Raw genomic sequence first — 16,949 nt, forward strand, 5'->3', positions numbered from 1 at the left:
TGTAGAGCTCTGGATCCCCAGTCCTAAATGCCGCAGATCGAGTGTTTAGCTGATAGTTGTTCTCCTGGTTCATCCAGGGCTTCTGGTTTGGGAAGACCTAATATGTTTTGTAGGCATATGCAGGACTTCATGAAGACAATGACAACTGTGGTATATTCATTCAGATCCAATGATGAATCCCTGAATATACTCCAGTCTACCGACTCAGAACAATCCTATATTGACTCCTCTGCACTGGTACCACACTCTTCAGTTTATCTCTACTCACAGGACTATGGAGTTGGGACAGTGCATGACCTTGTCTTAGGAAATCTTAAGTAGTAAGAATTTATATATGGGGAACATTTTGGGAACAGTGACCATGATTCTGTAAGTTTCAAGATGGTTCTGAAAAGGGCTAAGGTTGGTTGTCAAGTTAAGGTCCTAAACAAGGGAAAGGTTGATTTCAATTGCACAGGAGTGGCTCTGGCAAGAGTAGATTGGGAGCAAATGCTTGCAGGTTATGTGACATCTGAAGAGTGCGAGTCTTTTGAAAGAGGATCAGATTTATCATTACTGACAAATGCTCTGAATTGGTTGTTTTGTGGCAGCAGTACAGTGCAAAGTCAAAAACCTCTAAACCTTGAAACAAAGAGTGCAAAACAAATGAATAATGGGGTAGTACTCATGGGTTTATGGGTTGTTCAGAAATCTGACGGCAGAGGGGAAGAAGCTGTTCCTGGCTCATTGAGCTTTAGTCAGTTCAGCGCCAGCACGTTTCCTGTAGGGGTGAACGGCAAAGATTGCAAGACTAGGGTACTTGAACCATAAAGCTTATTGAAGGTGTGATCAAGCAAAATACAGGAACCTGGACAGGTATAGGCAACTGTGGATTATAGTGTAGGAGAGAACTTTAGGACTATGCAGTAATTTATGTGCAGACACAGGGTTGTGAGCAACGTCCTGAATGGAGATTTCCCATTTGTATTCAGCAAGGAGAATAAAATGGAAACTATGGACTTTAGGATTTACCAAGGGCATCTTGACTGTTCTGAGCAGGTTAGTATCAAGAAGCAGGTGCTGTTAGATGTTCCCTCTACTCCAGCCCAGTGACGTGGCAGTCTACATCATTCTCCGAGCCACAAGCCATCTGTTGTCGGCCTCCAACCAGCATATATTCCACTCTCCCCTCCTACCCCTCCTCACGGTCCCCCACCCTGCTCTCATGACTATACCCCTTCCCCACACGAAACCACCACGGAGGGGTTCACAGCTGAACGGGTGAGAAGACAGCTGAAACGTCCCAACCCAAGCAAGGCTGCAGGACCTGATGGTGTCAGTACCAGGGTGCTCAAAGCCTGTGCCCCTCAGCTATGTGGAGTACTTCGCCATGTATTCAACCTGAGCCTGAGGCTCTGGAGGGTTCCTGTACTGTGGAAGACGTCCTGCCTCGTCCCTGTGCCGAAGACGCCATGCCCTAGCGGCCTCAACGACTACAGACCAGTGGCATTGACCTCCCACATCATGAAGACCCTGGAGAGACTTGTTCTGGAGCTGCTCCAGCCTATAGTCAGGCCACACTTAGATCCCCTCCAGTTCGCCTACCAGCATCGACTAGGAATTGAGGATGCCATCGTCTACCTGCTGAACAGCGTCTACGCCCACCTGGACAAGCCAGCGAGCACTGTGAGGGTCATGTTTTTTGACTTCTCCAGTGCGTTCAACACCATCCGCCGCCCTGCTCTGCTGGGGGAGAAGCTGACAGCGATGCAGGTGGATGCTTCCCTGGTGTCATGGATTCTTGATTACCTGACTGGCAGACCACAGTACGTGTGCTTGCAACACTATGTGTCTGACAGAGTGATCAGCGGCACTGGGGCTCCACAGGGGACTGTCTTGTCTCCCTTTCTCTTCACCATTTACACCTCGGACTTCAACTACTGCACAGAGTCTTGTCATCTTTAGAAGTTTTCGGATGACTCTGCCATAGTTGGGTGCATCAGCAAAGGAGATGAGGCTGAGTACAGGGCTTTGGTAGGAAACTTTGTCACATGGTGTGAGCAGAATTATCTGCAGCTTAATGTGAAAAAGACTAAGGAGCTGGTGGTAGACTTGAGGAGAGCTATGGTACTGGTGACACCCTGTTTCCATCCAGGGGTCAGTGTGGACATGGTGGAGGATTACAAATAGCTGGGGATACGAATTGACAATAAACTGGACTGGTCAAAGAACACCGAGGCTGTCTACAAGAAGGGTCAGAGCCGTCTCTATTTCCTGAGAAGACTGAGGTCTTTTAACATCTGCCGGATGATGCTGAGGATGTTCTACGAGTCTGTGGTGGCCAGTGCTATCATGTTTGCTGTTGTGTGCTGGGGCAGCAGACACCAACAGAATCAACAAACTCATTCGTAAGGCCAGTGATGTTGTGGGGATGGAACTGGACTCTCTCACGGTGGTGTCTGAAAAGAGAATGCCGTCTAAGTTGCATGCCATCTTGGACAATGTCTCCCATCCACTACATAATGTACTGGGTGAGCACAGGAGTACATTCAGCCAGAGTCTCATTCCACCGAGATGCAGCACAGAGCGTCATAGGAAGTCATTCCTGCCTGTGGCCATCAAACTTTACAACTCCTCCCTTGGAGGGTCAGACACCCTGAGCCAATAGGCTGGTCCTGGATTTATTTCATAATTTACTGGCATAATTTACACATTACTATTGAAAGTTCTATTACTTTTTATTATTTCTGGCGCAACTGTAACGAAAACCAATATCCCCCGGGATCAATAAAGTATGACTATACTATACTAAGGTCTCCCCAGAACCCCGCTGGCACCTGTTTAATTCATTTGTTCAGGTATTGTTACAACAAATTTTCTGTGAGGCTGGGGACCGGGACTACCGTTGCGGCAGTGGGAGAGAAGAGCGTGAACGAAGCTGAGCAAACGGTAGAAGTGTGCGGACAGACGATGCTGGGAATAGCCGGTACGGGCGGTCGGGCGGTCGGCCGGCCAACGCAGGACAGCAGACTGCCCGCAGTCCGGTCCGGAAGGCCCCTGGGTCATGTGATCTCCCGTCAGGCTGCGAGCTGGCTGGGTTGTTATGGTAACGAGGGGCTGAGCAGACGCGGCCTGAGGTGGAACGGGTGGGGCGGGTACTGGCGGCGAGATGTGACCGGATTGAGGAGCTCAGCGGCGGCATGATTCGCAGATACCGTCGGAAGCCGGTGTGTAACACGCTGGAAATGTGAGTGGCTGAAGCCAGGCCCACGCGGCCTGCCTCGGCGGGCCGGAGTACGGCCCGTGGGACGGGTGAGGGGGAGGGGAACACAGTCCTTATGGTCGGGTCGGGGTGGTGGTGGGGGGAGATAAGCCCGTGAATTGGACGGGATGAGGAGCGTAGACCGTGGGTCGAGGGTGATGTGGTGCACATCCCAAGTCTCAAGGATGGGGGGAAGAACATCTCTGGGTTGAGATGCGGGAAGCACAGACCGGGGGTTGGGGTGTGAGGGGGGGGGGTGTAGAAAACAGGACCCATGGGTCGTGAAGTGACATGACTGCTGCTAAATGGCCCAGTGTACAGGTGCTGTAGAGAGGAGGAGGGGAATTGCATTTCCGATTAAGGACAACATCAGGGCAGTAGTCTGAAATGAAATTACTGTGGTATCATCTGGTGAAGCTTTATGAGTGGAGATGATCACTGTTGTGGTTATACTCTAGAGCCGAGAATGTTAATGGAGATTAGAAGAACGAATGGAGACCGATGAGGATGTGTACAGGAGTGACAAAGATCTTGTAATGTTGCAACAACCACCTCGCATTCAATGTCAGCAAGACCAAGGAATTGACTATGACCCTCAGGAAAGGGAAGTCGGGAGAAAAGCACTAGTTCTCATTGAGGGTATCAGCGGTGCAGAGGGTGAGCAGTTTCAAGTTCCTAGACCTCAGCATCTCATAGGATCTATCTTGAGCTTAACACACTGATGCAATCACGAAGAAGGTACACCAGGAGCTTGAGAAAATTTGGCATGCCATCAAAGATTCTTGAAAATTTGTACAGATGCATTCTGACTGGTTACATCACAGTCTGATATGCAGCCTTCAATGCACTGGCTCTTGGTCATTGCATAGCCTGCACCACCAGGTTCAAGAACAGGTCCTTCCCTTCAACTGTTGGGTTCTTGAACCGACCAGCCCAGCCCTAATCATAAACAACCCCAACCACTTTGCACTACAGTGTTTTTTTTTGTTTGATTGTTATTTCTCATAAAAGTTGTGTATGATCTATGTTTTTTTTCCTTGTGAATGCAGCTTATCCAATACTATGTCTCTGTGATGTTGCTGCAAGCAAGTTTTACATTGCACTTGTACATATGACAATAAACTCAGAAGTAAACAGGGGACTTGGTGAACTTCCTGTCTTGTTCTTCTGGCCTTTCTATAGGGGTGAAAAACAAAAGCTTCCACAACAAAGCCCTGCCAGGAACAGGAAGCCTCTGCGATGTGACAGTGGATAAAGAGACACCTCAGTGGTGCTGGTGCTGCACTCTTCCGAGAGCTACCGTAGGGAGCACAAGCTGAACTTTGTGCTCCACATTTAGCAGGAGAGCTTGAACCCACAACTTAACTTATGGTGAGCAGTTTTGCAGCCCCTTATATAAGAAAGCATGTTCTGACCTTGGAAAGGGTCCAGAAGATGTTCACAAGAATGATCCCAGGGATTAAAGAGTTAATGTGTCAGGATCATTTGATGGCTCTGGTCCTGTACTCGCTGGAATTTATAAGAATAAGGAGATCTCATTGAAACTTACAATGGCATGCAGAAGTTTGGGCACCCTGGTCAAAATTTCTGTAACTGTGAATAGCTAAGCGAATAAAAGATGAACTGATTTCCAAAAGGCATAAAGTTAAAGGTGACACATTTCTTTAATATTTTAAGCAAGAAAACTTTTTATTTCCATCTTTTACAGTTTCAAAATAACAAAAAAGGAAAAGGCCCGAAGCAAAAGTTTGGGCACCCTGCATGGCAGTACTTAGTAACACCCCCTGTGGCAAGTATCACAGCTTGTAAATGCTTTCTGTAGCCAGCTAAGAGTCTTTCAATTCTTGTTTGGGGGATTTTCGTCCACTCTTCCTTGCAAAAGGCTTCTAGTTCTGTGAGATTCTTGGGCTGTCTTGCATGCACTGCTCTTTTGAGGTCTATCCACAGATTCTCGATGATGTTTAGGTCAGGGGACTGTGAGGGCCATGGCAAAACCTTCAGCTTGTGCCTCTTGAGGTAGTCCACAGTAGATCTTGAGGTGTGCTTAGGTTCATTATCCTGTTGTAGAAGCCATCCTGTTTTCATCTTCGGCTTTTTTACAGATGGTATGATGTTTGCTTCCAGAATTTGCCGGTGTTTAATTGAATTCATTCTTCCCTCTACCAGTAAATGTTCCCCGTGCCACTGGCTGCAACACAAGCCCAAAGCATGATTGATCCACCCCCGTGCTTAACTGTTGGAGAGGTGTTCTTTTCATGATATTCTGCACCCTTTTTTCTCTTAACATACCTTTGCTCATTGCAGCCAAAAAGTTCTATTTTAACTTCATCAGTCCACAGGACTTGTTTCCAAAATGCATCAGGCTTGTTTAGATGTTCCTTTGAACCTTTTGAATAGAACTTTTTGGCTGCACGGGCGGCTGCGGAGGTCAAGTCATTGGGTGTACTTAAAGTGGAGGTTTGATCACTTTGCAGCAAGACCCAAGATCACTTTGTCTTTTCTTTTTGTTCTAATTGTTCTTTTTTTGTAAAAATGGTATATTATTTGGTTTTTTTGTGAGTGCTGCTTGATTGATGCTGTGTGCCTGTGATACTGTTGTAAGTTTTTCATTGCACCGTTGCATATGTGCACTTCTGCATATGCCAATAAACTCAACTTTGACCTCTTTTTGTACATAATATTCTTTAATCCTGGCAACATAATGATGAACCTCCCACACCCTCTCCAAAGCCTCCACTTTCTTCTTGTAATATGGCAACCAGAACTGTACGCAATACTGTAAATATGACCAAACCAATGTTTTATGTAACTGCTTGAACTTGATAAAAACCAGCACGTGATACCCCGCTTTGCTACCCTATCTGTCTGTGTTGCTGCTTTCAGGGAAGTATGGGCTGAAGCTGACATGTATTGTGTCAGGAAACATTTCTGGATGCACCTAACAAAATCTACCCCATGTAAGCCTTCTGTACTAAGGAGGTGCCAATTATATTTGGGGAAGCTCAAGTTTCCTATGATGGAAACCCTATTATTTTGCTTTCTTCCAAGATCTACTTCCCACAATTCTTGTTGCTATTGGGAGGCCCATAGCTTACTCCCAAGAGAATGATAGTTCTTTTCCTGTTTCTGACTTCCACCCACACAGTAGAAGATCCTGGTAATACTATGCCTGATTAGCTCCTCTTTTACCTCCCTCCCTATCTCTTTTAAAACATCTAAACCTCAGAATATCAAATAGCTAATCCTGCTCTTTTGACGTATAATTCCATGTAATATCTTAAATTTCTGTAACATCATAATTCCATGTACTGCTCCTGAGGCTATGCCCTCTTGTCCTGCCTCTTCCACCATGGTAAACATCCTTTCCACATCTACTCTGCCTAGTCCTTTCAACATTCGAAAGGTTTCAATCAGATCCCCCTCCCCCCATCCTTCTGAATTCCAGTGAGTACAGACCCAGAGCCTTCAAATGTTCCTCATATGATAACTCTTTCATTTCTGGAATCATCCTTGTGAACCTCCTCTGGACCCTCTCCAATGCCACCATATCTTTTCTAAGATGAAGGGCCCAAAACTGTTCACAATATTCAAGGTGAGGCCTTACCAGTGCTTTATAAAGCTTCAGCATCACATCCTTGCTCTTATATTCTTGACCTCTTGAAATGAATACTAACATGGCATTTGCCTTCTTCACCATCGACTCAACCTGCAAGTTAACCTTCAGGGTGTTCTGCACAAGGACTGTCAAGTCCCTCTGCATCTTAGATTCCTGGATTCCTCAGATTCCGTTTGGAAAATAGTCTGCACATTTATTTCTACTACCGCAGTGCATGACCATGCATTTTCCAACATTATATTTCATTTGCCACTTTCTTGCCCATCTTCCTAATCTGTCTATTAGTCCTTTTGCATCCTACCTGTTTCCTCAACACTACCTGCCCCTCCACCAATCTTTGTATCATCTGCAAACTTGGCAACAAAGCCATCTATTCCATCATCCAAACCATTTATATACAGCATAAAAAGAAGTGGTCCCAACACCAACCCCTGCGGAATACCACTAGTCACTGGCAACCAACCAGAAAAGGATCCTTTTATTCCCATTTGCTGTCTCCTACCAATCAGACAGTGATCTAACCATGTTAGTAACTTTCCTGTAACACCATGGACTGTTAACATGGTAAGCAGCCTCATGTGTGGCACCTTGTCAAAGGCCTCTGAAAGTCCAAATGTACAATATCCACTGCATCCCCTTTATATATCCTATTTGTAATCTCCTCAAAGAATTCCAACAGATTCGTCAGGCAGGATTTTCCCTGAAGGAAACCATACTGACTTTGTACTATCTTCACCTGTGTCACCAAGTACTCCATCACCTCATCCTTAACAATTGACTCCAGCATCCTCCCAACCACTGAGGTCAGGCTAACTGGTCTATAGTTTCCCTTCTGCTGCCTTCCTCCATTCTTAAGGAGTGGAGTAACATTTGCAATTTTCCAGTCTTCTTGCACTATGCCAGAGTCCAATGATCTTTGAAAGATAATTTCTAATGCCACCACAATCTCTAATGCTACCTCTTTCAGAACCCTTGGGTGCAGTTCATCTGGTCTGGGTGACTTATGTATCTTTAGGTCTTTCAGCTTTTTGAGCACCTTGTCTCTTGTAACAGTAACTGCACCCACTTCTCTTTCTTCACACACTACAACATCAGGCATATTCCTCTTTTTTTTCTAAAATACTCCAATCCAGGTAAGATCCTGGTGAACCTCTTCTGCACCCCACCCGTCGCCTCCATGTTATTTCTGAAATATGGTGACCAGAAATACACAGAATGCACCAAATTTTGCCTAACTAAAACTTTATATAACTGCAGTATAGAGCTGCAGCCCAAAACCCCCTACATCAGTGTTCTGAAGTCCTGCTTTCCTTATACATTTGACCTCCCAAAGTGCAACACGTCACACTTGTCTGTATTAAGCTCTGCCATTTTCAGTCTCTAATTCTAATTGGTCTACATCCAGCTGAATCCTTTGACAATATTCCGCATCATCCATAACTCCACCAATACTTGTGTCATCTGTAAACTAACTAACCAGCTCACCTACATTTCCATCCAAACCATTTAAATATATCACATACAGAGGTTGCAGCACTGATCCTTGCAGGACATAATTGTTCCAGTCAGAATAACACCCATCCCCTGTCTTCCAGTCTACTAAACTTCCATGGATCCCATGTACCTTTATGTTCTGGATGAGCCTATCATGAGACAACGTCCACCACAATGCCCTCAAAACAATCAGAATCAGCTTTATTATTACTGACATTTGTTGTGAAATTTGTTACTTTGTGGCAGCAGTAGAGTGCAATACATTTAACAAATACTATCTTACAATAAGAAATATAGAAAAGATAATGCAAAAAGGAGAACAATGTATTGAGGTACTGTTCATGGGTTGGTTCACTGTTCATTCAGAAATCTGATAGTGGAGGGGAAGGTGCTGTCCCTAAAATGTTGATTGTATGTCTTCAGGTTCCTGTACCTCTTCCCTGATGGTAACAGTGAGAAGAGAGCATATCCCTGGTGGTGGGTGCCCTTAATGACAGATGCTGCTTTTTTGAGGCATTGCCTTTTGAAGATTATCTCAGTGGTGGTTAGGCTAGGGGCTATGATGGACCTTGCTGAGATTACAACCCTCTGAGGCTTTTTTCTGATCCTGTACATTGGCACTTCCATATCAGACAATGATGCAACCAGTTAGACTGCTCTCCATGGTACACTTGTATAAGCTTGCCAGAGTCTTTGGTGACCCCGAGGAAATATAGTCACTTGCATGCCTTCTTTATAATTACATCTATATGTTGGGTCCAGGATAGATGTTCAGAGATGTTGACACTCATGAACTTGAAACTATTCACCCTTTCCATTGCTGACCCTCCAATGAGGACCGGTGTGTGTTCTTCTGACTTTCCCTTTCTGAAGTTCACAATCAATTCCTTGGTCTTGGTGATGATGGGTGTAAGGTTTTTATTGTGACAAACACTCAATCAGGTGATGTCTGTCATGACTGTACATCTTGTCACCATCTGAGATTTTGCTAGATGTATCACAGGCAAACTTATAGATGGTACTTGAGCTGTGTTCATAGCCACACAAGTTATGGGTTTAGTGAGGGAAGAGCACCGGGCTAAGCACACATCCTTGAGGTGCGCCGATGTTGACTGCCAGTGAAGAGATGTTACTTCCGGTCTACACCAGATAAGGAAGTCAAGGATCTAGTTGCGGAGGATCTGGTACAGAGGCCCAGGTTTAGAAGCTTGTTGATTAGTACTGAGGGTCGACGGTGTTGAATGCTGACCAGTAATCCATGACCAGCTGCCTGACATTGGTATTGCTGTTGTCCAGGTGGACCAAGCCTAGGTGGAGAACCAATAGGATTGTATCCATTGTAGACCTATTGTGCTAAGAAATGTATATAAAAAGTTAAGTTAAGTAAGTAGTGCAAAAATAGTGAGGTAGTGTTCATAAGTTGGTTCATTGTCCATTCAGAAATCTGATGGTGGAGAGGGTGAAGCTATTCCTAAAATGTTGAGTGTGTGTCTTCAGGCTCCTGTACCTCTGCTCTGGCGGTAATAATAAGAAGGGAGCATGTCCTGGGTGGTGGGGTCCTTTGTGATGGATGCTGCCTTTTTGAGGCATTGCCTTTTGAAGATATTTTCAGTGCTGTGGAAGCTGGTGCCCATGATGGAGCTGGTTGAGTTTGCAGTCCTCTGCAGCTTTTTTCAATTGTATGCAGTGGCCCCTCCATACTAGATGGTGATGCAGACCTTATAGAAGTGTTTAAAATTACAAGGGACATAGATAAGATCGATGGTGACAAGTCTTTTCTCCAGGAGAGGGGTTCCCAAAACTAGGGAGCATATATTTAGAATGGGAGGGGAAATACTGATAAAGGATCTTGGGGTAACTTTTCACACAGAGGATGGTGATATATGGAATAGCTCAAGGAGAAGTGGTTGAAACAGGTAAAATATTATTTAGGAATCACTTGGAGAGATACGTAGAGGGGAAGTATCTTAGGTATGGATCAAAAACAAGAATTTGGGACTAGCTAGGTAGATAATGTAGTTGGCATGGAAGCACAGGGAAAAAGGGGCTGGAAATGTGCAGAATTGCTCTATGACTCCAATCTGGTGTAAAAGTTGGCTTTTATTTTCACAGATGTTGTCTGTTGCAATCTAACTCAGATAACCATCCACTGCCAGACAAGCAAGCAGAGTATTCAGCTCCTTCACCCATCACCAGCACCGAGGATGCAGATTCCATCTCCAGTAGGTATGTGCTTCACCTGATCCGGTCCTATTGCATCATTCTGCTGTTTTATTTACATATGTTGAATAAGTGCGCCTGAAGCAATCCCTCAAGCAAGGCAGATTATCTAGTTATTGACATAAATCTGTTTGTGGGGGCTTCATGATAGAGTCATACAACAATATAGCACAGGTGGCACAACTAGTCCATTTCAGCCATGGTGCCCACCCAGCTAGTCCTAACTTCCTGCATTGGCCCATGTCTCTCAAAGTCCAGCCTTTCCATGTACCTACCCAAGTGCTTCTTAAATTATACTACCGTGCTTACTTTAAACGCTTCTTCTGGCAGCTAATTCCATACATTTACCACCATCTGAATGACCTACTCTTATATAACATTGAGCATGAGATAGGCCCATTAGCACACATTGTCAGTACCAAACATGATGCTGAAATAAACCAAATCTTTTCCTCCTCCCCATGATCCATATTCCTCCATTGCCTCTCAAATGCCACTGTCATATCTGCATCCACTAATACCCCTAGTGATCCATTCCAGGCAGCCATCACTCTTTGTTTTAAGTTCAAAATAAGTTTATTATCAAAGTACATATATGTCACTAGATATATGGGCATTCACAGTAAATACAAGAAACACAATAGAATCAAAGAATGACCAGACCCAGCAGGATGAACAAACAGCTACTGTACAAATACAAAAAAAAGAAATAATAATAATAAATTAGCAACTAGTCAATATACCTTCCACCGCACATCTACAGAAGTTCGTCAAAGTCTTAGATGACATGCCGAAACTTCACCAATTTCTAAGAGGGAGGCCCTACTGTGCTTTCTTCTTAATGGAACTTACTTGATGGAACCAGGACAGATCCTCTGAAATGATAACACCAAGGAATTTAAAGTTGCTGACCCTCTCCACCTCTGATTCCCCCCATGAGGACTAGCTCTTGGACCTCCATTTTCCTCCCCCTGAAGTCAATAATCAGCTCCTTGGTCTTGCTGACATTGAGTGAGAGGTTGTTGTGGTGGCACCATTCCGCCCAATTTTCAATCTCCCTCCTATATGCTGATGCAGTCAATGACGGTGGTGTTGTCAGCAAACTTAAATATGGCATTGGAGCTGTACTTAGCCTCACAGTCACAAGTGTAAAGTGAGTAGAGCAGGGGGCTAAGGACACAGACTTGTGAATGCACCTGTGCTGATGGGGATTGTGGAAAAGATGTTGTTGCCAATCCAAACTGATTGGGGTCTGCAAATGAGGAAATTGAGAAACATTTGCACAAGGAGGTATTGCGGCCTAGGTCTTGAAGCTTATTGATTAGTTTTGAGGGGATATTATTATCCGAGCTGTAGTCAATAAAGAACATTGTGATGTATGCATCTTCACTGTCCAGATGTTCCAGGGTTGAGTGAAGAGCCAATGAAGTGACATCTGCTATTGACCTGTTGTGACGGTAGGCAGATTGGAGCCGATCCAAGTTGCTTCTCAGACAGGAATATGTTTCATCACCAACCTCTTAAAGCACTGCATCAAACTGAATGTAAGTTTGACTGGACGATAGTCATTGAGGCAGGTTACCACAACATGACGTACTGCACACTTTAAGCTTTTCCCCTCTCATCTACCTCATCAGTACCAGTTATAATTTTATATTTATAGGGTCTATAGGGACAGTTTTAATTTTGAATCCAAATGGCCATGTCACCATGGATCCCACACATTCTAATCTTCTAGATGAGCCTACCATGAGGGACTTAGTTGAATGCCTTATGAGATGTCCTTGGCAAGTAGGATTAAAGAGAATCCTGACATCATTTGCATGCGAGATAAGGTATAGTTGCTCTGGATAAAAGGGAGAAATTATGCTTGCAATTTAAAGTGTTGAATGAGGTATTTTGAGATTAGTGTTGGCTCTGCTGAACAGCATTAAGGTGGGTAAATCCCCAGGATTAGATTATTGAGCAAGGCAAGAGATGAGATTGCTGGGGCTTTGACCGAGATGTTTGTGCCTTATCTAGCTGCAGGCAAGATCCTGGACGAATGGCAAGTAGCTAGTGTTCTGTTGGTTAAGGATGTTTCTGATAACTACAGAGCAGTATGTTTTATGTCAGTGGTAGGGAACTTATTGTAGATGATTCCAAGAGATAGGATTTATGAGCATTTGGAGAACTGTCGCTTAAGTGGGGCTTCTCAGCATGCATTTGTGTGGGATAGGTCAAATCTTCAAAATTACGATTAAGTTTTTTTGAGGTGGTGACCAAGGTGATTGATGGAGGTAAGGCAGAGGATGTTGGCTACATGGATTTTAGTAAACCATCTGACAAGGTCACACGTGGTAGGCTCATATAGAAGATTAAGGTACATGGGATTCACAGTAGCTTGGCTGTTTGGATTCAGAATTGGCTTGTCTATAGGAAAGCAGATTAGTGATTGCAAGGCTTATTCTGGCTGGAGGTCTGACAGCAGTGGTGTTGTGCAGAGATCCGTACTGGGACCTCTGCTGTTTGTGATGTATATAAATGTCTTGGATGAAAACATGGATAGCTTTCATGTAGTTAAAGTTGGTGCTATCGTTGATAGTGTAGAAGATTGCAAAGGATACAGTGGGATATAGATCTGTTGCAGTAATGGACTGAGAAATGGCAGATGCAGTTTAATGTAGCCAAATGCGAAGTGTTGCACTTTCAGAAATCAATTGTAAAGGGACAGGACACAGCAAATGGCAAGGCTGTTAACAGTATTGTAGCACAGCAGAAATCTTGGAGTCCAAGTCAATAGCAACCTGAAAGTTGATAGGGTATAAAGAAGCCTTAATGCTTACCTTAATAGTCAAGACATTGAGATCAAGAGTCAGGATGGAGCTGTATTTAACTGGTTAGACCACATCTGGCAATTTGCATTCATTTGTGTCACCCCATTTCAAGAGGCTTTCAAAATGGATGCAGAAGAGGCTTACTAAAATGCTGCCTGGATCAGAGGACATGTGCTATTGAAAGAGATTGGACAAACATGGGTTGTTTTTACTGAGCAGCAGAATCTGAGGGAAAACCTCTAAGTAGTTTATAATATTATGAGAGGCATCAATAGACCACAAAGTCAAGATCATTCTTCTGGGGTTGAAATATCTAACACTAGAGAGCACGTATTTAAGGTGCGAGGGTATAGAACTTGGAGGGATTATGGACTTCTGTAGACAAAACCTGGGCCTCTGTACTTCCCTCTATAACTGGATCCTCAACTTCCTAACCAGGAGACCACAATCTGGGCTGATTGGTAATAACATCTCCACTTCGCTGACAATCAATATTGGTGCACCACAGGGATGTGTGCTTAGTCCACTGCTCTACTCTCTCCAATCTCATGACTGTATGGCTAGGCAAAGCTCAAATGTCATCTATAAATTTGATGATGATACATCCATTGTTGGCAGATTAAGAGGGTGATGAGAGGGCAAGACATAGCAGCTAGTTGAGTGATGTCACAGTAACAACCTTGTCCTCATTGTTAGTAAGACCAAAGAGCTGATTGTGGACTTCAGAAAGGATAGAATGAGGGAACACAAACCAATTCTCATAGAGGGATTAGAAGTGGAGAGGGTGAGCAATTTCAAGTCATCGTGGGTGTTGAAGTATCTCTGAGGACCTAACTTGGTTACAACATTTTGATGCAGCTATAAAGAAGACAAGACAGAGGCTATATTTCATTAGGAGTCTGAGGAGATTTGGTTCGTCACCTAAAACACTTGAAAACTTCTACAGATGTACTGTAGAGAGAATTCAGACTGGCTGCATCACAGTCTGGTACGGGGGGCTACTGCACTGGATCCAAGTAAGCTGCAGAAAGTTGTAAAATTAGTCAGCTCCATCGTGGGCAGTAACCTCTATGGTATCCAAGATATTTTTAAGGCGTGGTGCTTCAGGAAGGCGGTGTCCATCATTAAGGACCCCCACCACCCAGCTTATGCCCTCTTTTCATGGTTACTGTCAGGAGGGAGGTACAGAATCCTGAAGGCACACTCAGGGATTCAGGAACAGCTTCTTCCCCCCGCCATCCTATTTCTAAATGGACATTGAACCCATGAACACTACCTCAGTCATTTTAAATTTATTTCTGTTTTTGCACTACTTATTTTAACTTAATTATTTAATATACATATGTGTACTTAATATAATTTACTTTTTTTCTATAGTTACCATTGTACTGCTGCCACAAAGTTAACAAATTTCATGACATAATGCCGGTGATATTAATTATGATTCTGAAGATAATGCTTTTTTAAATGCATATAAATTCTGTCCCTAAGAATCTTCTCCACTAAGTTGCTTGCCACATAAAATATCCTGATATTTGGCTTAAAATATGCTGATTTATTTCGGTTGCCCTTAAACAAAACAACAACATTAGCTAATCTGCAGACCTTTGGGACATTAGCTAATTTCCAGTCCTCTGGGACCTCGTCTATCACAACAGAGCGTGCAATAATCTCTGACAAGGCCCCAACAATCTCCTCTCTCCCTTAGTTACCTAAGGACCCATTAGGCCACAGGAACCGTATCAGCATTGATTATGAGTCTTTGAGTTCTGATAGAGCGTAGAACAATACAGCATGGGAACAACATCGTTTGGCCAACAATGACTGTACTAAGCATGATGCTAAGTTAAACTTATCCCTCTGTCTGCACGCGGGCATTTATCTCTCTCCATTGCCACTCAGTATATTCACATGTCTATTGAATGCTACTGTCATATTTGTTACTATTGTCATCACCAATTAACTGGACTCTGAATACTCACATTCATTCCTCAATTATACTTTACTTGTGCACAAATAGAGCAGCATGGCCCCTGTCTGGTGACACTGTTCTGAATTCTGAACAGAGAAATACTATTTTTATACAGAACTGACTAGCAATTATGGTTATTGACCATTTGGTAAAGTATGTATGAATTCCTTACTTGCAAGATCATTCGTCATTTACAATCTCGGTGTTAAAAGTCAAGAGAAACTACAAGCTGACAAATAATAATGCTTTGAAGTTAGTAAAGTGTTAAAAGGCTGAGCTATAGCCAATAAACAACATCCTGACATAGGTATTTGCATAATATTTGAATTTTCACACAATAAGTTGCCAGAGGAAGTGGTGGAGGCAGAAACAGTAACAACTTTTAAAGGATTTGGACTGATACATGAGTAAGCAGGCAAATGGGGTCTATTCAGAATTAGAATAAGGTTTAAAGTCACTGGCATATGTTGTGAAATTTGTTAACTTTATGGCAACAGTACAATGGAATACATGATAAATATAGAGAGAAAAAAACTGAATTACAGTAAATATGTCTATTAAATAATTAAGTGACATATGTAGTGCAAAAAAAAACAGAAATAAAAAGTAATGAGGTAATGTTCATGGATTCAAGTCCATTTAGAAATCCAACATTATGATCCCTGTAACCCTTAGCAGGACGAAGAAAAACTTTTAGGAGTAGGCCATTCTGCCCGTTTGATCTACTCAACTATTCATGAACATAAGAACATAAGAAATAGGAGCAGGAGTAGGCCATCTGGCCCATCGAGCCTGCCCTGCCATTCAATAAGATCATGGCTGATCTGTCTGTAAACTCAGCTCCATCTACCTGCCTTTTCCTCATAACCCTTAATTGCCCTACTATGTAAAAATCTATCTAACTGTATCTTAAATATATTCAGTGAGAAGCCTCAACTGCTTCCTTGGGCAGAGAATTCCACAGATTCACCACTCTCTGGGAAAAACAATTTCTCCTCATCTCCATCCTAAATCTTCTCCCCTGAATCTTGAGGCAATGTCCCCCAGTTCTAGTCTCATCTACCAATGGAAACAACTTTCCTACTTCTATCTTATCTATCCCTTTCAAAAGGGATGATCAAGTTTGAACCTGTGCTTCATTGCCATTTTCATGTACTATCCATACCCATCAAGACAATTGTTATCAAAAGACCCATCATGAATAACTAGGCAATGGACCTCTATATCTCTCAAAGATCTGCTGCTCTCTCAGGTATAGAATCATAAAACCCAGCAGAACTCAGCTCCTATGGCCCAGCTATTCTTTTGCTAAAGAAGAAATTTCTGTTCACCTCTGTTCAGAATGGCCCACAGTTTATTTTATGCCTGTGTCCCTAGTTGTAGATGCTGCAGGATCGTGAACTATACATCAGCTCTGTGCATTAGTACCTTTCTTTGACATCCCTCTCATTTATCTAAACACTATTGACTATAGGCCCAGCTTTAATCTCTCTTCATACAATGCATCTCCTTTACAGTAATCACCCTGATGAACCTTTATAGCACTCCTTATGCGGCAAAACCCAACCTGTACACTTTATTCCAGATGTA

General features: G+C 43.3%; 1 protein-coding gene across 1 annotated transcript in view; it reads left to right on the plus strand.

Moving 5' to 3' along the window:
- The first annotated feature begins 3,095 nt into the window (after positions 1-3,095).
- The window catches only part of LOC140212250 (protein FAM149B1-like), a 95,638-nt gene continuing 81,784 nt past the window's right edge, over positions 3,096-16,949 (plus strand). The window contains exons 1-2 of the mRNA XM_072282970.1: positions 3,096-3,226; positions 10,464-10,577. Coding sequence (XP_072139071.1) covers positions 3,180-3,226; positions 10,464-10,577 — 161 coding nt within the window. The 5' untranslated portion in view covers positions 3,096-3,179. The remainder of the gene's footprint in view (positions 3,227-10,463; positions 10,578-16,949) is intronic.

Source organism: Mobula birostris, chromosome 18, assembly GCF_030028105.1.
Source record: "Mobula birostris isolate sMobBir1 chromosome 18, sMobBir1.hap1, whole genome shotgun sequence".
Classification (NCBI taxonomy): Eukaryota; Metazoa; Chordata; class Chondrichthyes; order Myliobatiformes; family Myliobatidae; genus Mobula; species Mobula birostris.